The sequence below is a fragment of the Carya illinoinensis genome, chromosome 4, assembly GCF_018687715.1.
Source record: "Carya illinoinensis cultivar Pawnee chromosome 4, C.illinoinensisPawnee_v1, whole genome shotgun sequence".
In the NCBI taxonomy this organism is placed as follows: Eukaryota; Viridiplantae; Streptophyta; class Magnoliopsida; order Fagales; family Juglandaceae; genus Carya; species Carya illinoinensis.
Genome location: NC_056755.1, coordinates 14,788,164 through 14,811,677, shown reverse-complemented (window position 1 = coordinate 14,811,677; position 23,514 = coordinate 14,788,164). Strand labels below are relative to the sequence as shown.

The following is a 23,514-nucleotide window of genomic DNA, read 5'->3' as shown; positions in this document are numbered from 1 at the left end:
CTCTCTTACCCATTAAAATCAACTTTATGAAATTTGTATTGAGTCGATGATACAAAGTGTTTTTTAGTATATATTAATATTGATTGATAAAATTGAACATTTTGACATATAAAATTAGTAATATTTAGATATATGAAATTAGTATTGTTGAGCACATTGTGCTAATTGTAAAATATATAAAAATAATAATTTCAAGAAAAAAATAATAATATTTTTTTATTATTTGATTCAAAGATGTATAATCCAATGCATGAGTTTTTCTTTATATACAAAATCAATATTCAAAATATGTAATTTTGAAGATGCATATAAAAAAAACCAATGCTAGTGCTCGAAGATCAGATAGTCTGTTGTATTATTGGGAAGACAAGCAAAGATAAGTCTGCCATACGAGTTTATTTGAGATTTTGCCAACCACAAATGACTCGAATTTCCTTAAAGAGAGTCCCAACTAGTTTCATTTCAAATTCTATTTTGTTTTAATTTTGATTTTATTACAACGTATTTCACTAACAATTGTGTCCTTACTTGAGGTGCAAATGAGTTTTTCTGTCCAAGTCTTTTGTACGTAGGAGCTTATTTTTCAGTTTTGTACAGTTTACAAACTCTCTTGTAGTTCTCAACTAGTAATGAAAATGACGGTATCTGAAATTTAATATGGGTATTATTCACACCAAAAAGCTCCTGTAATGCAAGTGCGATTGCCCTGTATAGTTTCTATCTTCCTGACATGAGATTGACAAGACTTTTATTTTCATAGAAGGCGCGGACATCCCAATTCTCGGTTGTTGATGAAAGCGTCATCAAGGCGACCACAATAGCTCTCATACTTGGACGTAGTTGAGGATTCTCTTGCGTACATGCTTTCGCAAGCATAGCCAGCTGCAACCAAATGTGTTCACAGTTTTATTCCATTGGAAATTACAAAACAAATAGTAGTGAGATTTTGTATAAAGTTGCTTCACCTTCTGGACCGAGTCAAGTGGGTAATCATCTCCAAGCCGAGGGTCAACTAGTTTGCGCAGGTCTTCCATAGAATTAGGCTGACTTAGGACTTTCTCAAACTGCGAATCACAGAAAATATATCAAGTGCATGTTCAAGGCTGCTTTCCGAGAAACATTCTGTAAGGGGTACCAGAAGAGGAAGCACAATAAAGGCTTCATATCAATCTCTCAGAATAGAACGGGGAGAAAGAGAAGGGAGGAGGGTATGTATCATTAGAAAGATGGTAAGAGGATTTACTAATGCTACGAGGCCCCTAGATTCAACTGTAGAGCTGTTTGGCCCCATCACAGCTTCCTTCGCAGAAATAAGTTCATAAAGGACAACCCCAAAAGCAAATACATCTACTTTGGGAGAAACTTCTCCATACTGAGCATATCTGCATAAAAAAAGGTACAAATTAATCCAATTTTATACAGACAATTCAAACCAAAAGTTTTTCCTCCCCTATTAGGAAGGAGCCCATGGGTTCAGTGAGTACTGATTAGAAAACTCAATTTTGTGAAACCCACTTTCAAGGAGAAAATCAGCAGTTGCAAGGACAAACGACAAAACATTCGTTGTATCCCAAAAAGAAAGCATATCCTGGCACATAAAAGCCTATATACAGATCTCACAAAAGAAGAGCCTCCCAAGTTCGTGATGGCACTAAGTGCCATCAGCCACTAGCGAAAATAACAAATCAGCAGGCCCAGACAATTGCACAGATGCATATGTAAGGATGGGAATTGTTCACATTTACAATCAATTTCCAAATCCCTTGGTAAATCATTTTATGACAGTGGTGAGAACAACAAGAAACCTCTAGACAGCCACTCATTGAGCTATGTATTGTCCTTCTAGCAGCTTTCATACACGAAAACTAGTCTCTCTCATTGCTGAATTAAATTTGCCACTACCTTAATATATTTATAAAAGAAAGGCCAACTTACTCAGGTGGCATGTATCCAAATGTTCCCATAACACCATGGGTGGAGTGTGATGTGTTTCCTTCAGTAAGTTTACTTAATCCAAAATCGGCAACCTGCAATGCAAATATTTCAGTATAACTTGAATAAGCTTTTGAATATCTATAACAGCACCAGAGTTATTAATACAACCTTTCCATGGAAGTTCTTGTCTATCAATATATTCGCCGACTTAATATCACGATGAATATAGACGGGAACAGTATGCTCATGGATATATTCAAGACCTCTGGCTGAATCAAGGGCAATTTGCACCCTAGTAGCCCATGACAATGGGTCCCTCCCTGGAAACGTGTCAATAAAATTATAGCCATCTATCTGAATGTGACATCACTTGTAAAGATCCTTAACATGCACATGGGATCTTACCCGATGAACCACGCAAATGCTGGCTTAAGTTGCCATTTTCAATATATTCATAGACCAGGAAAAGAGACTCCTCAACACAATATCCAATCAAGCGCACCTGCCATGATTTATATTAAGTGATATGTAACGTAGAAGATAAAAGAAATAAACATCATCTACATACGCTTCAGAGAAAAAACAGAATACCTAAATTTATTAGATAGACAATACTACTTAATGGAAATAGTATACCTTGAGGTATTTAAACAGTAAATATAATCTTTTAAAAGAGTGTCCATGCATCTTGATATCTAAAATTTTGGTTGAGCAACTTAATCCTTTGTTTATAATTAAAATATAGTAAGATAGTTATCATGTGGCTTTATAAGAGCAAAGATCTGTGTTTTGAAAATTATATAGTACATAGATATAGATTCACATCTAAATTTAGAAAAACAAAATGAGGTCAAGATCATCTGCCCAGTATGTAGTACAGAAATGAACATTTACATAAAGCTTTCTCGCTGATGTGAGCAATTGCCTGAAGAATATCACTGATTAAATAATATTGCTCCCCATAAAATAATAAAGAATCTAGCATACAAGTCAGCTTTTTTAAACAATGATGATATTGATGTTGGGAAAGAATGTACATTACCAGGTTCAAGTGATGAACACGTGTTAAAACATTTAATTCAGCAAGAAATTCTCGGGAAGCTTGCATGCCCATCATCTTGATTGCAGCTTTCTGCACAGATAGAGTGAAGGGACTATAGGAAAAGCTGAAAATTATATGGATGTAAACATTTGGATGGCATGGACAAAGTCCGGCGTGCTTGGTTAGTCATCCATGTAGAATATTAACAAATGCGCAAGAAACATTGAGCAAACAAGATGTTGCTGAATGTACCTTCCATCTCTAACCTGTACAAAGACTAAATACTCACTGAGCTGTTCATCCATTTTTCTCATTCACTAAGTAGATTAATTTCTCATCAACTTCCCTTATTCAAACTGGGTGCTGAACCTACTCAATTAGATCTATTTATCAACTGAAGCTGACTTTACAACTTCTACACTTACCATTGCTGTTCAGCTCAATCTGTACTAAGGAAGTCCGTCAAATATTCAACATCCTGAAAATCCCTAGTTTCAAGTATCTTAAATTGCGGCAAAGATGTAATAGCCAAAACATTTTCAGATAAAAGTTGCATTAAGCCATTTTATCTATTCAGCTGTGCAATTTGCAAGGTAGTCCTCACCTTTGAACTTGATGTATGCCTTAATTTGTTCTCAGGAAAATCTTCTTAATTGATTAAAAATCAAAGTTCTTACCATCTTCAATCTAAAAGGATCACATATGTTTACCACTTGTATGATAACCCGTATGATAAGGATAAGGGTAGGTAGTGTATAGGATCCCACATTGCTTGGAAAGGAAAAGTTCTTGCTCTTTATAAGGTTCCAATGGAGTTCCAATTGCATCATTGACTAGTCCTCTTAGAGTATAGGTTATGTGATTTGGGTTTTCCATTGGGGCATTAGAAATGGTATTAAAGTCTATCCCAACCAGAAATGTGGGACTTGAGCCATGCCACCTACAACGGACAAGCTCGACGTCTTCATTGGGGAATTTAACAGAGATAGATTGTGATACCTAGATTGTGATACCTCATATGATAAAGGTTGGTGGTATATGAGATCTTACATTGCTTGGAAAGAAAAAGTTCTTGCTCTTTATAAGGTTCAAGTTCAAATGGGTCTCCAATTGTATCATTAATTAGTCCTTTTGGGGCATAGGCCATGTGGTTTGGGCCTTCTATTGGGGCATTACAATTTGAAAATTATCCCTATAAGATTTCAAGAAAGGTTGCAAGCCTGTCATAATGCACAAATCTTCCATGCATAACTAATGTGCAATGCACCCGATTTATGGAAATGCAAATGGCCACATACCTCGCCTCTCAGCTCTGCATAATAAACAGCCCCAAAGCCACCTTGACCAATCTTATTAGCCAAACTGAAGTTATCGGTAGCCGTAACAAGTTCTTCATATGAGAACTCTACTGATTTGTCCACAGTTACACCTGTAAGACCTGAACCTAGACCACCAGCAGCACTAGGTGAATCCTTATCCTTGTTTAAGGTACTTCCATGGCCTAAATCAAAGTAGAGGGAAAACCAATAAGTGAGCTTGTATTTAATCCCCCATTAAAAAAAGTGCAAATGTCAACACACTTTGGTTCTATCAGTCACCATGATCGTATGTACAGTTCAAAGCATTCTGTGTTGCTGCTTAAATGGGATTTCAAAGCTTATTTCAACGGACTATTTTGCAGAACACAAAGATAATCAGAGTTCTGACACTAGTGAGAATCTCATGTTGATTTGTCAGCAAATTAGAAAAAAAAAATTCACCAAAGGAAAAAAGAATACCAGCAAATTAGAAAAAAAAAATTCACCAAAGGAAAAAAGAATACCAGCTATGAACCAAAGCCTATTAATTGTTTCTTTTGTTTTGTTCCTTTTTTTTTTTTTTTTTCCTTGGAGTTGGGTTTTTGGGGGTGGGGGGCGGACCCGGGGGCAAAGGGACCGGTTAAGTATGATATTGAATAAGGTAGTTCATTTCATTGAGAAACCTCTTATTTTAAAGATACTTTCTAGAAGATCCACAAAATCACTCTTTCAGAAAAAAAAAAAAAGTATGAAAAACAAAACAAAACAAAACAAGATGGGAGAGGAATTTTTTTTTTTTTTTTGACAGGTAAAAAAAGTTTTATTGAGACAAGTGAAGCTGGGAGAGAAAGTTTTGAAAGAAAGATATATACCATGCTCAGATATATCCTCAGATGGTGCCAAAAGCAACTTTGCCGCTTCCATCTTCTTTCGGTAACATCCGAGATATATAAAAGCGGCAAATAATACCACACCAGCTACTCCTCCAATAGCTGCACCAGCAATAACTCCGACTGCTAATCCTGCATATAGTTGAGTAAATGTTAAGCTTAAAAGTAGCACTGGCTCTGCACAGCTGAGACTTGTCTCCAAATATCAAGTAAACATAATCATTGTAAAACCATGGGAGAAGATCGAACCGCTTGAGCTGCAAAAGGGAGAAAACCACAACAAAACACAACTTATAAATATAAGACGAACTGCAATAGAAGCAAATGTAACCTTTTCACTTAGTATGAAGATTGAGTTTATAGAAGTTACCTTGATATTAGACGTGGGTAAGTACCATTTTGATCTGAAAATAAAAGGAAAAGAAATAACCAAAAGAAAAGTTAATAGAAATCATAGCCCCCAAAAACTATATGAATGGAAAAAAGGAATGCTCTTGATGCTGGTAACTCAATGAAATAATTCGTAAAAAGACCACCTAGTTTACTTGACCTAAAAGCAGGAGAGCAGGGTGACTACAGGTAATTCAAAGCTAACAGTGTATTGAGCCAGCCAATTACATTTTGCCAAGTAATTCAAACATCAAAGACATAATTTTTCTTCTCACAAGAAGATCTCTATTAATAAGTGCAAAGACTCAAGACAAGTATATACGTAATATACAATAGAGACACCTAACTAGTAGATGAAAAAGATTCAGAAAATCATGTAAACTAAGTTCATTAGACTTCATAGATGCAGTCCCTATGAGATGATTGTGGATAAAGAACTTCTTGAGGCCTCTTGCCTCCGATGAGTCTTGCCAGTGACAATCAGCATTTCTAGACTTACTTAGATGTTATTTAGAGGTGCAAGTATCCAAGGATGGGATATTTGAAGGTTGTTCTCATTGAAACAAAAATATTCAAGATTTCAATCGAAGGTGGTTGCCATATACGCATTATAGAGAGAGGTAGGAAGGTGACTAAAGAGCTAGTATTGGGCAAACCAACCGCATCAGGGGTTGCACAAACCTTGTAAGAATGCTCTCGGTCAGATGCTGACAAGGAGTTCAGCAGAACATCCAACTTAGGCAGCACTGCTTTTCTTTCATAGAGATCCTCTAATGTATATGGAAGGTACTTGACCATAGTCGAGTATATAGGCGGTGGGAGAAATTGCCTTATCATCATCCCTGAAAGGCAAAGGGTGGAGGAAGATGGCTATGGAACTGTGTGTACTATGTGGCAGTGCAGGCAAAACTGAAGCAAAGTAATACGGGGGGCCTGAAATGCTCAAGCAGCAAATGAGCAAGATCACATGCAGCGGAGTGACTTCTGAAACATACGCAGAGGTTGTTTCATGCTCAGCTCCAGCCACTAACGGTGATGAAAATCAAGGAGAAACCAAGAAAAGTAGGGATGCAGAACCAGAGTATGAAGGGCAGTATAGGCATTTTGCAGAAGAAAAAAGTTACTGTTTATGAGACTTGCAGAGATAGGAGGTCAGAAGCCCCACAAGCCACCATGGTTTATGCAAGAAGCAATGGTGGCTCTCTGACCAAGGGGCGTGATGCAGAAAAGATGACTCTGCACAACCTCAAAGAAGAGTTGATAGACTTGAGAGAGAAGCTCAGCAGTCTAATATATCAGGAAAATCAGGAAATGGGCCTGGGCTCGAGTCAGGAAAGAAAAGCGAGGGAACCTGCTGGCAAGGAAAGGACCACGGGCTCGCATGTAACAAAAAGCTCATGGGCTGAGAAAGGGAAGATTCAAGTGCACGGCTCTAAAATTGCGGGTCACTCAACCTTTGAAGTTGGGTCCTCTCCCAGTGCTGCAAAAAAAGAATCGGAGACAATGTTACACCGGACAGGGACTGCACAAAAACCATTGACCGAAGAAGGGGAGCCAATGGCTAGCATCCAGGCCGACGGACTGGTGGCACTAGCAATAAGAACAAATGACAGTGTCTCTGTTTTTGAAGCACAAATTGTCGCCAGGGAGCTCCAAATGGAGAACACCATGGTATCACCCCAGAATGTGTTGTTTCTGGATATAGGAGATTTATTGAGCTCTAAAGGATCAAATAGAGGGTGGAGTTTGTGGAATGGGTAATACAGAGGAAAGAGAAATTCCAGACATAGCAATGATAGTGTATGATTCGGCGTGTCTCGGATGAGGTGGGTGAGGTGCAAGAAGTCCTATGGTCAGTGAAGAGGTAAATTGGGAAGAACCTACACCACTGATTTCTCAGCTCCAAAGTAGCAACAGCCAGGTCTCCAATTGGGTCTTAGACAAAGCCAAGGAGATTCAACATGGTGTGGTGATATTGTGCAATGGTTTTGAGGACCAATCTATAGCTCTCCTTGCAGCTCTAGAGGCTGGACAGACTCACTCCAGCTCACCAGGTGAGATCAATTCGGCAAAGAAGAGAGCTAGAGGATTAAAAGGACTCAACCGGACTGTCAATGATGGAATAGGAGAGAGGAGTTCTAACCATGGCAGATCAAAGGGAGGGGCAATGGATGTTGTTTTATGAAGTCAAAAATTGTTTCATGGAATATGAGGGAGCTGAACGAAAGGGAAAAGTGTCTCAAAATTATAAACCAGTTACGCAATTGAAGAGTAAACATTGTTTGCTTACACAAAACGAAATTGGAATTTATCCCCCTAAGAACTATTAGGAGTTGGTGGAGTTGTAATGAAGTTGGGTGGTATTGCTTACCATCCAAAGGAGAATCAGGAGGCATCTTAGTGATGTGGGATAAAAAAGTGGTGGAAAAGTTAAAAGATTGTATGGGGGATTAAATGGTGGCTTGCTCATTCAAGAATGTTGTGGATAGACATCAATGGGCCTTTGGAGGTCTTATGGTCCTAACTTAGATTGTGCAAGAAGTTTACTGTGGGACGAACTAGCAGGCTTAAGTAGCATATGGGACTTACCTTGGTGAATTGGTGGCGACTTGCCAATTTCAATGTTACTTGATTCCCGAGTGAGCGATCGGGAGGATCTAGCTTAAATTTACCAACAGTAGACTTTTCATTTCTGAACAAGATTTACTGGATATTCCTCATGCAGGTGGCACTTATACTTGGTCAAGCAACCAACAACACCCTTTTTGGTCAAGGATTGATAGATTCCTAGTATCACCTTAATGGAAAGCACATTACCCAGAACTCATTCAAAAGAGACTCCCCAGGTTGAGTTCAGATCACTTTTCCATCCTTCTTGATTGTGGAGGTATTCATGGAGACCCAAGGTACTTCAAGTTTGAAAACATGTGATTGAAATCAGAAGGATTCCTTGATAGAGTCCGACAATGGTGATCTTCTTATCAACTTAATGGCAATCCAAGTTATATCATGTCATCTAAATTGAAGTCTCTAAACAAATATCTAAAAACTTGGAATGAGCAAGTGTTTGGCAATGTGGAAGGTCAAAAGTACAATTTCTTTTGAGGAACTCAAATGATTGGAAGGAGTAGAGTATTATCTGAAATGAACAGGGCTTGTAAAACTCAACTGACTGCGGACCTCAAAAGGGTCTCTCTATTGGAAGAAATATCTTAGAGAAAAAAATTGAGAGCACTATGAGTCTGTGGTTGAAGGAAGGAGACAAATGCACCAAGTTTTTCCACTGAGTGGCTAACTCATATAGGAACAATGCCATAGAGATGATGGGGTGGCTTCTTCCAACCAAGCCAAGAACACAGATCACATTGTTAACTATTACAAGAATCTGGTTTCATAAAAATTCTCATGGAGACTGAAGCTACATGAGCTCCACTTTGACGCTCTTGACTAAAAGAAGTGGGACAGCTTGAGAGGCCTTTTAAAGAAACAGAAATCAGAAAATCATTGAGAAGCATGGCAGGTGACAAATCTCCAACTCCATATGGATTCTCTATGGCTTTTTTCCAAACTTTTTGGGAAGTGATCAAAGAAGATATGATGGGGGTCTTTCATGAATTTCATGAAAATTGTAAGTTTGAAAAGAGTCTTAATGCAACATTTATTGCTATCATTCCAAAAAAACCCAGTGTTGTAGAGGTAAAAGATTACCGCCCCATTAGCTTGGTGAGCAGGACGTACAATTTTCTTTCGAAAAGTCTACGCGTTTTAAAAATTGAAGCAGTCTTTTTAAACCTCTAAACTGTGTTTTTAAATTTATCTGATGATTTTTAAATGGAGCCTAGTGTTTTTAAAGTCTTCGAAATATTTAAATGTCCAAAATTATTTTAAAGAGGGGTATTTTTGGCATTATTGCAGCAAGCCTAATTTTCAAGTCAGCCTTTTATAAATTGAAGCCCAAAAAAATAATATAATTTTAGTAAATCATTTTATTTAAATGATTTAGTTCTATAAGAATATTATTTAATATTTTTTGTTTTAATTTATTTTGAAGACTATCTATCTATTTAAATGGTTTTATTTATCTTAAAAATATTTAGTGAACTACATTATTTTATTTTATGATGAAGCTTATTATTTTTGGGACTAGGAAAAATAAAATTTGATTTTAAATAAAGTTTTATCTTATTTTTCTACTTATTTTACCTAGTTTATTTTTATGTTTTATGTATTTAAATGTCCACCATTAGATTCAAACTAGAAACCCTAGATTGGGGATAGAATTAAAACCCTAGATCCCTCACTTTTTCCCCATTTTTACCTCCCCTCCCTCCCTCCCTCCTCCCCTCCAGCCGTTCCTCTCCCTCTCTCCCCGTGGGTCTTCTCCCTCACGTAGCAGCCACCCAACTCCTTCCACCACCACGAGCCCAGCTGCAGCAAGCACATGCCGCCGCCGTCGACCCATCATCATTGCCCACCTCCACCGTCGCTAGCTAGCCTCTCCCTCATGGATCTCCCTTCTCTCTCCCCTCTCCTCTGCCAGCCGCCACCACGAGTGGTTCCCTCGCTGTCAGGCCACCCCGGTCTCCCCACAGTGTGAAGCTCTACCTCACCCTCTCACCAACGCTCCCTCTCTCTCCCTCACAGATTCCACCAAATCTCAATATCCACACTGTGCGCCTCAACCACAACCATTTCAAGCCACCACTCCACCACCACACATAGATGTGCCCTCCCCAAGCCATGGCGCAGCTCCACCACACGGCCTTGCCATGGCCAGCCTGAAACAGCCCCCATTTTTCTCCCCCTCCACCGAAGCCTCTAGCCTCTCTTCTCTCTCCACTGTGCACAGTCGTGCCAACCACCACCGTGAGCCTTCATGCTCTCCCACCTATGCAACAAGGCCTTTGTTTTGGGTTCAGCCCAAACAACACAGATCTCTAGATCTATGGTATAACCTCTATCTTATTTATTTTACCAGATACTTTTTGTGATTGGATGTGTGTGGTATGAAGAAAATATTATGCTTATGTGTTTATTGGACATTTTTTCTGAGTTTTGAGTACTTGGCAGACTGCTGTGTGTATGGTTGTGTTGATCGTGGTGGATGTAGAAGCGGGAGATGTGGTTGTGTTTGTGATTGAGGAATAAGTGTGGATGTGTATAGCGTAGTGCGAGGTGGCTTGTGTGTTGTGAAGTGTTGAGGCTAGATGGGAAGTTGTGCTTGGGTTGTTATTGGAGGGCAGTTGTGTATATGTGCGGCATAGTTGTGATGTGGCTTGTGTATTTTGAAGTGATGGGGTTTGTATGGGCGAAATGTGATTGTGATGGTACTGATTGTTTTATTGGAGTTTAAATGGGCTATGGATTTAGCATGTGTTTTGGTGATGGGTTTTATAGTGGTTTTGTGTGGAACCCAAGTATTTAGTAGAATATTCATATTTGTTGGGTTGATGTACATGGGCACCACATTTTTAGTATTTATGATTTAATTGGGAGGAGGTGAATTGGCGTTAATTATTGAATGGATAAATGGTTGTGATTTTGGGGAGTCATGACTTGTAACTTAAAAAGTTTTGTAATTATGTGGAGTAGATGTACAAATGGTATAGACGGATTCTAAGTTTAATGTTAGGTTCATTACTTTAGATATTGAGTATGTGAGTGGCTTTTAATTTATATGGTTATGCCTGATTGTGGATAATGCTGCTCAGTTAAATTATTTTGGGACGATTGGCATGAATGTGTGGAGTTGGGATGAAGTGGAAAAAGTAGTGAAATTGAGAAGCATGGTGATGGTGTTGACTTCTAAATGGACAGCTTCGTGTTGATTAAATGTATTGAGTATGGATGAGGCTTGTAAGCATAAATGGGTGCTGTAATTTGGATTGTATGTTGATCTTAAGTAAAAGGGTATGACATGTGTTTTTGGTGGATTGTATGAGAATGCTTAGTTGGGTTGTGTTATGCATTTGGATGTGAGGAAATGAATTGGGGCTTAGGATTAGTATTGAATTTGATTATATACGGGAAAATGATGTTGTCTTAAAAAACTGGTAGTGTGACTGCAGTTGGGTTGTAAGGTGAGTTGGAACTAAGTTGTAGACCCATGAATAATGATTAGAGATTTAAAGTGAACTATGGAAGCTCACTTTGTTAATCAGAAAATGAAGTTGGGGTTTCTAGATTTATAGTCTAGGCCTAAGATTTTTGAAAATGGTTATACTTTGAGGAATTGAATAATAACGTGTAAGTGAGATGAAGGATATTTGGAATACCTAGATGTGTAAGTTTGTACACTTAGGGATGTCATGAAGGAGTATGCAAGTAAATAGACGATGAAGGTTAATGGGACAATGACTAGTCCAAGTGGAGGAAGTCTAAGTCAAGAATCAATGAGAAGTTGAGGTCATGAGGAATAGGATGGACTACGAGTTAAGGCTAGCTTATTGCGCAAGTTTTATATTTAGTGTTCTTTTGTTTATGAAAAAGAAATGACGTGAGGTTATGAATGTATGTAGGTTATTATCTGACACACACATGAACGAACTAGACGATATGTGCATAGCATGAAGTCCAGGTAAGTAATACGTTTATGTTCTTTTAGAGTTTTCAAAAAGTATGAAAATGAAAATGAATGCTCTATGAAAAATATTCTCTTATGAAAAGAAAAGAAAGGAAATGTTTTCTCATAATGAAAATGTTTTATGAAGCTATTCTAAGGTATAAGTTTTAAGTATGTGTATGTACTGGCCCTTTTTGGCAACTCTTTTTTATGCACCCCAGAAATAGTTGTATGCATGTGAATGAATGTTATACATAGTATTTATTTTATGCATGTTCCATGAAAAGAATGATGAGGTTTTATGTCTTATGTTACAAAAAATGTTTTATGAAATAAACTGATGCATGAAAGAAATGAAAGGAAAGGAAAGGCCTGAAAGAATGAATGCTTTTAATGTATGAATGTACGTAATGGCCACGATTGATGAATGATTGTACCAAATGACTGAGCAGATTGCAATGTAGGGTAAGTAGTACTGATAGTGCACCTAGTGCTGCCTCCTGATTGAGGGATTCCCAACGCGCGACCACAGGCAGAATCAGGTTTAAAAGACCACTAACCCAACACACGGGGTGTAATTGTGTGTACTGGCCAAAGAAAAGTAATAAGGTTAATTGTATGTATAAAGGTTTTAGTTTTATGAAGGAAAGTACAAAGTGGGAGATGTTTTAAGAAATGAAAACCCCTTTTTAAAAGAAAAACCCCACCTTATAATGTTTTAAAGAAAAGAAAACGTTTTATGTAAAATATGTATATAAGTGATTATGCATGAATGAAAATGTATGTTTTTATATTTTTATGGCATGAAGTACTAATTAATGGGTATTCAACTCTTTTATATATATATATGTGTGTGTGTGTGTGTGTGTGTGTGCCCCATCCAGAAATGAAATGAGGACAAAGCTTCAAGACATACATTGCCCAAGGAAAAGGTGACAGAAGCTTAGGCTTTTTGTAGTTTATGAAAATCATTTTGTAAAAAGACTTTACATTTTTAATTAAATGAGTTTCCGTTGCAAAACTCTCTCTTAGCCTCGTAAATGAAAATTTTAAATTCTAACTATAGAGTCTTTCATATCTTGGGAAAAAAAAATTTAAAAAGTCAGTAATTCCTATTTTATTTTCTAAAATCATTTTTCTAAAAGTTCCACCACAAAGACATAGGCGTTACAAGATTGAGCATGGTGGTTGAGAAGTTAATATCAAAGCCCTAAAATGCCTTGGTTCGAGGTATGAAAATCCTTGGCTTGGTGCTTATTGCCAACAAATGCTTAGATAGTAGATTCAAGTCAGGAGTGTTGGGGCTTTTATGCAAGCTTGATATGGAGAAGGTCTATGACCGAGTCAATTGGAGACTTTTGCTTTACATGCTTGAGAGATGTGGCTTTGGTTCGCAATGGTGCTCTTGGATCAAACAGTGAATCTCTACTGTTTGTTTTTTTTGTCTTGCATACCAAAGGGCTTTCTTAAAAGCTCATGAGGCTTGAGACAAAGTGATCCTCTATCTTCACTAATTTTTGTTTTTGTAATAGGAGCTTTTAGCAAGATTATTTTGGGTGTCATGGAGGGTGGGTCTTATATGGATTCTTCGTGGGGGAGGCAAATATTGGCTCACTTCACATATCTCATCTATTATTTGCCGATGATACCCTAATCTTTTGTTGGGCCAGCCATAACAAAGTCAAGCTTTAGGGGCACTCCTTTATACTTCGAAGTTGCTTCAGGGTTGAAGGTGAACTTACCTAAATCAGAAGGGCGCTCCTTTTATGCTTTGAAGCTCCTTTCATTTTCCTTTTATGTAGAGAGCAAGGCTTACATTTTGGAATGCAAGATATCTATGTTGCCAATGAAATCCCCGTTCAAATAAAGATCTACTTGGAATGATGAACTACAAAAGAAGGAGGCAAAAATTGGCTAGTTAGAAGAAAATGTATTCATCCAAAGGTGGTAGGTTCACTTTAATCAAAAGTACCCTTTCCCATATGCCAACCTACTTCCTATCATTGTTTCAACTTCCCACCAAGGCGGCTCCTCACATGGAGAAACTCCAACAAGATTTCTTGTGGGGGGATGAACAATGAGTTTAAATTCCACTTGATAAACGGGCCACGATGTGCTCCCCTATCTTGGAAGGAGGATTGGGCATTCAAAACTTGCATTCTTTTAACAAAGATTTACTTGGCAAATGGCTATAGAGATACAATAATGAACGGAGCATTATGGAGAATCTTCATAGAATCGAAGTATGTTGAACCATGGGGAGGATGGTGTTTGAATGAGGTAAGTGGCCATATGGGTGGGACCATGGAAATACATAAGAAGAGGATGTGACACATTCAAGAAATATCTGTTTTTAGGTGGGTGACGGGTCCAAAAGCAAATTTTGGCACGATGTAGGGTGTGGCAATAGGGCAATCAAGGAAGATTATCCAGAATTCTATGGCATAGCAAGAATGAGAGAAGCCTTATTTGCGGACCTTTTAATGCTATCCAATGGTACTCCCCAATTGATCCTTACATTCTTCAAAGATGCACAATATTGGGAGGGAAGTTGATGATTTTTGGAGTTTTTTGATCTAGTGTACTCTACTCGTATGATGGGGGGTGTTGAAGACAAGATCTTTAGGCACCCTTCTAAGAAAGGAAAGTTCACAATTGCTCCTACTATCAAGCTATCACCACTCATAATACAAATCTATTCCCATGGAAGAGTATTTGAGAGAAAAAGGCACCCTTGCAAACAATGCTCTTTGTATGGACAAATTCCTCAAGGAAGATCCTCACAATAGACAACCTACGGAAATACCACATCATAGTCATGGATTGGTTGTCCTTCAGTCTCTGCCCGAAGGAGTAGAACTGTAAGGCTAAGTTTCTTTGCTCTTTGATGCAAAGAACTTTGTCTCTCAGTGTTTAGCTGAGAGTGTGTAGCGTTCTCTTTTCTGTTTTGTGTTATTTGCTGGCCTGGATCATTCCTATTCTAAGGATTGGACCAAAACTATAGCACCAAAAGGGAGACTGAGCTGGGGTAGTGAAACCTTCGAGGTCCCAAGACTCCACACAACTCCCTTTCAGCAGACCCTGAGTGTTTACTAACGTAACATGGCGGGAGAGGACCTGTTCAAGCTTTGGGAAGGTCTCAACCTAACTGAGGAAGAAGAAGATCTAGTCAAGGTCTCAGACTAGGATATCCAGGCGGCTTTTCAGAGAGGCACCAACTGCTTACTAGCAAAAGTCATCACAAACAAAAACTTCAGCAAGGAAGCCTTTTGCTCAACCATGCAATAGGTATGGAGAGTGGAGGGAGAGATGACATTCATGGACTTAGGAAACAATAGTTTTATCTTGGAGTTTGGTAAAGTCACAGACAAGGAAAAAATCCTTCAAGGAAGGCCCTGGGCCTTCGACAGGAACCTTATTGGCATACAAAATATCGATAGCAGTCTCCCCCCCCAGTGCAATAACCTTCTCCCATGAACCCTTTTGGGTTCAACTCCATAACATTCCCTTCGCAGGAATGACAGGAGAATATGGCAAGCAAATTGCTTCAACAATAGGGAAAGTTCTCAAGGTGGAGGTGGATAAAGAGGGCCAAGGATGGGGCCAATGTTTGCAAGTGTTAGTGGAGGTTGAACTTACTAAACCTCTGGTCAAAGGAAGGTGGGTGCAGGTAGGGGAAAGAAAGTTTGGGCTGCCTTCAAGTGTGAGCGGCTGCAGAACTTATGCTTTAGTTGTGGTACCATTATGCACCAAGGCAAGAATTGCAACCACCAGAGAAACCAAGGAGATCAAGTGTCCCTTGAATGGAGTAGGTTGATGGAGATCCTGAACCAGTATGAGTGTGCCTCTAGACAAGTGCTTAACAAGGAAAAGTCTTCTATTTACTTCAATAAGAACACACCAGATGAAAACAAGAGGACTATACTGCAGATAGCTGGGGTCAAGGCCACAGGAACTTTTGAAAGATACCTTGGCCATCCTACCATGGTGGGCAGGAAGAAAAATACTGCTTTCCATGGACTCATTGATAGGATATGGACTAGAGTAACCAGAGTAACCAACAGGAAGACAAATTGCCTTTCAGTAGCTGGCAAAGAGGTACTAATTAAATCTGTCTTGCAGGCTATTCCCACCTATACCATGGGCATTTTCCTCCTTCCTAAATCCATTACAGATAGGTTGGACAAACTACTAAGAAAATTCTGGTGAGGCTTCAATGAGGACCATACAAAATCCAATGGGTTAAGTGGGACAGGCTTAGCAAACCAAAAGATCAGGTGGACTAGGTTTCAGAAACTTCAGGAGCTTCAACTTGGCTCTCCTAGCTAAACAAGGCTGGCAAGTCCTCACACAACCTGACTCCCTCCCTGCTCAAAGACTAAAACAAAAGTATTTTGCCAATGGAGAGTTCCTAGATGCAAAACTGGGGCTAACACCTTCTCTAGCTTGGAGAAGCCTCAAAGCTGGAATGAGTCTACTGAAAGAAGGACTCCAATGGAGAATTGGCAATGGCCTTAAAGTCAAAATATGGGAGGACAAGTGGCTGCCCAGACCTCACTTCCTTATCCCATGTCAAGACAATAATGCAGAATCAGGAATAGCTTAGGTGTTTGACCTAGTAGACCATGAACTTAGGAGATGGAATGGCAACCTACTTAGCAAGCTATTCCCTCAGGAAGTGGTGGACGTCATCAGGTCAAACCCTATCAGTTTGGGCAACAGAGAGGATCGATTGGGCTGGGGAGGCACTCCCAATGGAAAATTTACTGTAAAAAGTGCATACCACCTACACAGAGAACTACAAACTAATTTAGAAGGTGCCACCTCTTGCAAATCTTCTCAAGAAGGCTCTTGGAAGACACTGTAGAAGATGGAAGTTCCCAATGGATTTAGGATGTTCCTATGGAGAGCCTGTAATGAAGCATTACCCACTTTCAGCAATCTGTTTAGAAGAAAGATTAGTGAGTCCAACCTATGCCTAGTATGTCAACTTGAGGAGGAGACATCGGGCCATGTCCTATGGACCTGCGAAGCAGCTAGAGATGTTTGGGGCCAAGCTAGTAGACAGTTACAAAAATTGGCCTTAAATGAGACTGACTTCAAGGAAATCTGGTACAAAATGACAGAAAGGCTACCTAGACATGAATTGGAAGAAGCTGGTATGATAGCTCAATTAATCTGGACAAGGAGAAATGACTTCATTCATGAAAAAGGTTTCAGGCATCCAAACTCTGTCAGTCACAAGGCTGTTAGTGAGTTGAGATTTTTTAAGGCAACCAAAACAAACAATCTTGAGAAGACCTCCAACAGTAGTACTAAGGCTGCAAGATGGAGGAAACCTTTAGAGGGACAACACAAACTCAACTGGGATGCCTCTATTAATGACTCAAGAGGACTAATAGGCATTGGAGCTATAATCCGAGACAGCAATGGGAGAGTTCTTGGGACACTCAGAGCTAGACGTAATATGAAGCTCTCAACCTTTGCAGCAGAAGCATATGCCTTAATGGTTGCAGTCCTATTCAGTAAAGAAGCTGGGTTTCGTGAGGTACAACTAGAGGGTGATTCCCTTCAAGTGGTGGAGAAGTTGAAGAAACCAGCTGAGGATTGGAGTCTAGGAGGCCTAATGATTGAAGACACAAAGAATGTCCTTTGATCCTTTGAACTATGGACTGTTTGTTACACTAGAAGGGATGCTAATATGGCAGCTCACTTGCTAGCCAAGAATGCCCTTTTGAGTGAATTTGATCACTATGATCTAGAGGAGACCCCTGATTGTATCAAGCAAATAGTTATTTATGAAGCTAGGTAATCTGTTTGCTTATATAATAAAGTTCTTCTCATTTCAAAAAAAAAAAATAGTCATGGATTGTTGTTGTATATGCAAAAAGAGAGGAGAGTCTGTAAATCATCTATTACTTCATTGTGAGATTGCTACGACCTTGTGGAATGACTTTGTTTGGATGAGATTAGCTTGGATGATGCTGAAATCACCCAAGCTTCTTATGGAATCGACCTTCTAGCTTCTTGATGAGGCTTCTAGGGAAACTCTCATATTGCAACAGTATGGAAGATGGTTCCAATTTGTCTATGGTGGCATATTTGGAGGGAGAGGATTGAAAGTTTTGAAGATTGAGAGCAATCAATTAATGAGCTTAGAAGTCTAGAAAAGCTCCACAACTCTTCTAGGCATGACCCAAGCCATTGAAATACATATAATAAGATGCATCGATCAATGCAGAATGAAATACATATTCACAACTCATAACTGAAGATATTCTTTGTTCTGCACTGATGACTAAATATCAAAGGATCTAACACAGTCACAATGGGATACTGTATTTGTTATATGAAAAACCCAACTGAAAAAAAGGGACCTAATCCAATACATAAGAGATATCACCACTAGCAAGACACTAGTACAAACTTACGTAACCAACACACACAACTTAAAAACTAACTCAACAGGATGAATTACACATGGTAACACTCATATATCTGCGCATCTAATCCATGAAACATGCTTCCGCCAACCCCTTAGCCTCTTCTCCAAACCTTGATCCACCACTCTTCAATTCTTTGTGCTGAAATGATCTCAAAAAATGTTCAATTTCTGTACATAATCTGTATGTGTTCGCTAGAGTTCAAACTAACATAGCAGATTTGAGATCTATTGCTTCAAATGAAATTCGAACATGCTTCAAATGAGACCAATCTGAGATTTTCAGTCAAACAAAACCTGGAACACCAACACCACAATTTGAGGACTCTTTTAACCTTGCGATTCAACAGACTATCAAATGTGTTTGAACACTACCCTTAGTTGATTGGAGCCCCATTGAATAACTGTGCTAAATATAAAAAATTTTCTCACCAAATATTACTCCAAGTGGGCCACACCCACTACACTACAATATACTAATTTTTTTATAAATAATTAGGCAAGGGAAAAGAAATCACTATCAATATCACCAAAAAGACAAATGATCACATGATATTTCTAGACAGGCACTTAACTGATTGTTTGTTCTTGTAACTCTAGCTGACAATGATCACATGATATTTCTAGACAGCCGCTTAACTGATTGTTTGTGCTTGTAACTCTAGCTGACATTGCAGAGCAAGTGAAAAAGTGATAGGGGCAGAGCAGTTGAAAGGGGCAGGGGCAGCGGGGATGGATTTAAATCTGATGCTGCTATAGTTGCAGGAGGCTTGAATGGTCGTTCAGAAGAAATTGTTTGGGCCAGATGCACTTCTGAAAGTTTTGATATTAATTTGTTTAATCTACTTGGAAAGGGCATAGCTCATAGAGATGGGTTATGTAGTAGAGATTTCACAACTTCAGGGTTTTATCTATTAGGCTAGATGTGCAGTATATAATGTTCACTTTGATGGTTCAACCCAGTTCTCTGTGCCCATCAGCTTCATCTCCAAAGTCCAATATATGGCATTTGATCTCCTATCACTTAACAAAATTATGGAATATCCTTTTCAATTATTTTTTATAAGCATATTCCATTCTTAAATTAGTAATAAAAACAATGGGACATCTTCATTTTAAAATACGCAAGATAAATATCAGGACTACTATGCTAAAGGGTCATCCAGAAAATTTTGCAAGTACGCTTTCTAAGTTGAGTTTATACTGAACTGAACAAATCTAATATATAATTTGAAGGTTAATTCCAATTTATCCCGGGGATTAGACCTATTTACATTTATCTTCTTAACGTCTTTCCTTGTTAAGGAAAAAGGATTATGTGCAACTCAGTTTGTTATATAGATGATCAGTACGTATCAATTGACTGGTTCATCGCAATAAGGAGGTTTAATGTAACTTTTTATAAATTCAAACAAAACTATAAGGAGGTTTAATGTAACTTTTTATAAGTTGTGAAGGGTAATGCAATCAAGCCTGAACCACATGAACGAAAATTAAAGTTCAGATTAGTTTTTTGAATCGACTTATCTTGTCCACATGTTTGTAAGCTGAATTTTTTATAAGTAAATAAAAATGAGAGTTGCAACTCTAGGACTTCCCATCACCCATCCTAATACTTTGTACGCTTAATACCTCCCACTACTTCCTAAAATGAAGCATTCGGGACTTCATTTTCAACACCCATTGGATCTCTTTACATCATTCGCTTGCTGTGACTAGCAGCATCCAAGTAACACGTAATCGTTAATCTATTACACGAGCAAATAAGATAAGCAATTAATGCTACAAGTAATCAGATCCTCATCTAACTCCTACTAACTCTTAACCATTTTGACATCTAAGAAATTCATTAAGCTAAATGAAAACATCATAAATAAATAAAAAAAAAAAAAAAAAAATCCGAATTCACATATCTATATAAACATTCATTAACTCAAAACACAAACAAAATTGTCACCTTTGCCTGGGATATACACCACGCCACTCCCTTGGCTGAAATTCACACCCGGGTTGTAACTCTGCAGCAAGGTTGTGTAACTTGAATTAAGACCCGCCTCCGCCGCAACCAATTCCAGAGTGTCACCCGGCCGAAGAGGGTACGTAGCAAACAGCCCGAATTCCTTCGAAACCGCGCTGTTTCCACACGAACAGTTCACTGGTATGCTCATCGTCCCAACGTCCGGTATCCTGTTGGGGTCATAGGTATTAAATTTCATCAACATGTCGGTTGTTGTCAGGTTCGCATACCGTTGCTGTGCGACCGTGTCGTAGGTGTCCTTGCTTTGAAGCGAGTAGTTAAACACGTAACCTAGAAACGAGTCTTGAACACATTGACATGGGAACGGAACATTGATTGTTATATTCTGTTGGACGCTGTCTTTGTTGGGGATCTTTTCTTTGTTGTAGCTCACAATAGTGTCGGGGTCAATATTAAGACTCGATTGCAAAAGTGTAGTTATGTACGTGAGATCTGACCCCCCAGGGACGAGGTACGAAGCTAAAGCTCGACCACATTCCTTACTACATTTGGATTCGGCAACGGCACAAAAGATTGAGACCAAGAAAAATACAAAACACCCGAACTTGGGTTTCATTAGATCGGACAAATTGGAACCCAAAGCTGTAAAATTTTGGCAGATTCGAGAACTGGGTTGGTCATGATCGGGGAAGAGTCGAAGAAAGAAAGAAATTAAGGCTGGATCGGATCAATCTTTTGGACCGTTTGACTGTGTGAGTTCTTGATTGGCGAGGTTTGAAAGAGAACTTCGGGGTTGGGAGATGGAGAAGACGCAGGGTATGGGTATTGGCTGGAAAAAATTTCCTTGACAGCCAAACTAATTTACTGTTGCAACTACGCAAGAAAAAGGAAAATGCTGCTCTGCCGCGGGCGGTACCGCTCAAATGAACAGTTCAAGAATTATTTTTTTTTAATTATTATTTTATTTAGTAATTAAGGAAGTGATTTTAAGTATATTTATGTATTTTTTATTTTTTAAAAATATTTAAATATATTAAAAAATATGTAAAGAAAATTAAAAAAAAAATGAACTAGGTTGCATGCCCAACAGTAAAAGTTGGTCGACACAATAGCCTAATCTTAATACTCTTATAGCCAGTTTGAATTCCAAACTCATTTCAACTTATATTATCTAATTATTATAATTTTTTTAAATTTTAATATAAAATATAATAAACAATTCAACTTTTTCAAATTCTAAAATAATAATATTCTAATAATATTTTATTTAACTTTAAATTTTCATCTCAACTCAATTCAATAGTGAGTCACTACTACCACTTCCTTGGTGACGCGATTTTTGCGGAGAGGCGATTTTTGGCGATTTTGAGGACCCCATTTTTTGGAGACGGTTTTGGATATTCCAAGTTATTCGGAATTGCCATTTTTGGTATTCTGCCACAGGTTTGCTAAGGTTAGGCCATGGAGGCCATCCCCACTCCTCCTTTGGCGGGGATTGCTACGGTGACTCAGGTTACGAAATTGTTTTCTCCAACAGTTTCTAATCAAGCAGTGCAATCCTCCTTTAGGTTGCCGATGAGATATCTTGCGGAGGTTGATGGCGAGCAAGGTTTCATTTTCTTGAAGGTTGAAATGTTTAAGGCTACAGAGGATTTCAAGTTTGCTTTGGTGCTAAAGTTCTCTCTCACGAGACCTTCCATTGATGATGTGCATTCACACGTTGCTAAATTGTGAAAGAGGTTTCTATGGTCAGCTTTATGGACAATCTGCATGTTCTTGTCCAGATGAAAAGTGAACGTGATTTTTTGCATGGATGGGCTTGGCAAGGCCGTACAATAGGAGGTTAGACTTTTTGATTGTTTAGATGGACAAAGGACCTTGACTTGTCGAAGGAATCTCCATTAGCGCATAAATGGATTTTCCTGCTTGGTCTACCAATGCATTTATACTGAATGGATTGTTTGCAGATTTTGGCGTCTCAATTTGGCCATTATCTAGGAACCGATAATGCTACACTTCATAAAACAAGGGCATCAGGGGCTAGGATGTGCATTGAAATCGATTTATCACAGGAGCCGGTGCAAGATTTTTCGATCGTTCTATTCGGGACAAGGAAGATATGGCAGAATGTGAAGTATGAGAAGCATGGTTTTTGTTGTTCTAAGTGTCATCGTAGGGTCACACAGCGGTGGTGTGCAAGATGGGTGTGAGAAAAATAGAGGAAGCCAAGACGGAGAAGAGAGTCCCTAAGCTGGCTTGGAAAGGGAAAAATAAAAGGGAAGTAAGTGGGGTGGATGCAGTGAAGAATGATAGAGTTGTTTCGGAAATAGAAAGGGAACAGATGGGAACAGTGCAGGTTCTGAATGGCATAGGTTCTTCTATGGTTGCTGTTGTGGATGTCGGGCCAAAGTCAAAGGATGAGTTGGTAAATGATAGTCGGTTGATTGAGAAGGATTTAGAGGAAGGCAAGGTTTGTGAGGAAATTGAGGGTGATGCAAGCTAGACAGACAGTGAGCGTGTGGATGGTTTACTAGTGGATAATACTACACTGGTTATAGATAGGGATAGGGCTGAAGTAGTAGGGGTTCATGAATTAGGAGAGGCCAACATAAGGGAGGTGTCAATAGGTGATGATTTGGTGTGCAGGCAAGTAGTTAATTCGTGTAGGGAAGATTCTATCCAGGTTGATAGTTTGCAGGCAAATGTGGTGAGGATGGAATCTGTTGATATGTTATTGAGTTCTATAGGCCATTAAGTGGAGCACCTGGAGATGGTAAATGAAACTTCGGCTTTGGAGTGTTTAGTGCATGTGAGACCAGCATCAAAGTCCCCTGGGATAGCAGTAGATTATTTATCTGAACAAGAAAATGAGGGACCGTTGAAGCCGCTGAGTTGGACAATGAGGTGTAGGCTAGCTCAAAAAAATTTAAAGACAAACCTCTGCAAGGAACTTGGCAATCAATGCGAGTGTCCACCC

General features: G+C 38.8%; 1 protein-coding gene across 2 annotated transcripts; it reads right to left on the bottom strand.

The window, feature by feature from the left end:
• Window positions 1-430: 430 nt before the first annotated feature.
• Window positions 431-21,430, bottom strand: LOC122307329 (lysM domain receptor-like kinase 3). 2 transcript variants are annotated; one of them, XM_043120148.1, is made up of 13 exons: window positions 20,807-21,430; window positions 20,517-20,746; window positions 5,536-5,569; window positions 5,415-5,422; window positions 5,148-5,297; window positions 4,276-4,478; window positions 2,978-3,067; window positions 2,341-2,437; window positions 2,104-2,255; window positions 1,936-2,027; window positions 1,244-1,382; window positions 966-1,064; window positions 431-882 (listed from the first exon to the last, which is right to left on the bottom strand). In XM_043120148.1, the coding sequence occupies exons 1-13, from the start codon at window positions 21,151-21,153 to the stop codon at window positions 718-720; spliced, it is 1,806 nt and encodes a 601-aa protein (XP_042976082.1). In that variant the 5' UTR covers window positions 21,154-21,430; the 3' UTR covers window positions 431-717. The 2 variants fall into 2 exon arrangements, with proteins under 2 accessions (XP_042976082.1, XP_042976080.1); XM_043120146.1 differs by having other exon boundaries at window positions 20,517-21,429.
• Between the last annotated feature and the right edge of the window lie 2,084 nt (window positions 21,431-23,514).

Excerpts from the sequence above, each read along its gene's own strand:
- LOC122307329 (XM_043120146.1), bottom strand. The coding sequence starts at position 21,153 with ATGAAACCCAAGTTCGGGTGTTTTGTATTTTTCTTGGTCTCAATCTTT. Across the intron at positions 3,068-4,275 it reads ATGCAGAGCTGAGAGGCGAG|AAAGCTGCAATCAAGATGAT; the intron begins GTATGTGGCCAT and ends CTATCTGTGCAG. Across the intron at positions 2,028-2,103 it reads ACAAGAACTTCCATGGAAAG|GTTGCCGATTTTGGATTAAG; the intron begins GTTGTATTAATA and ends TTTGCATTGCAG.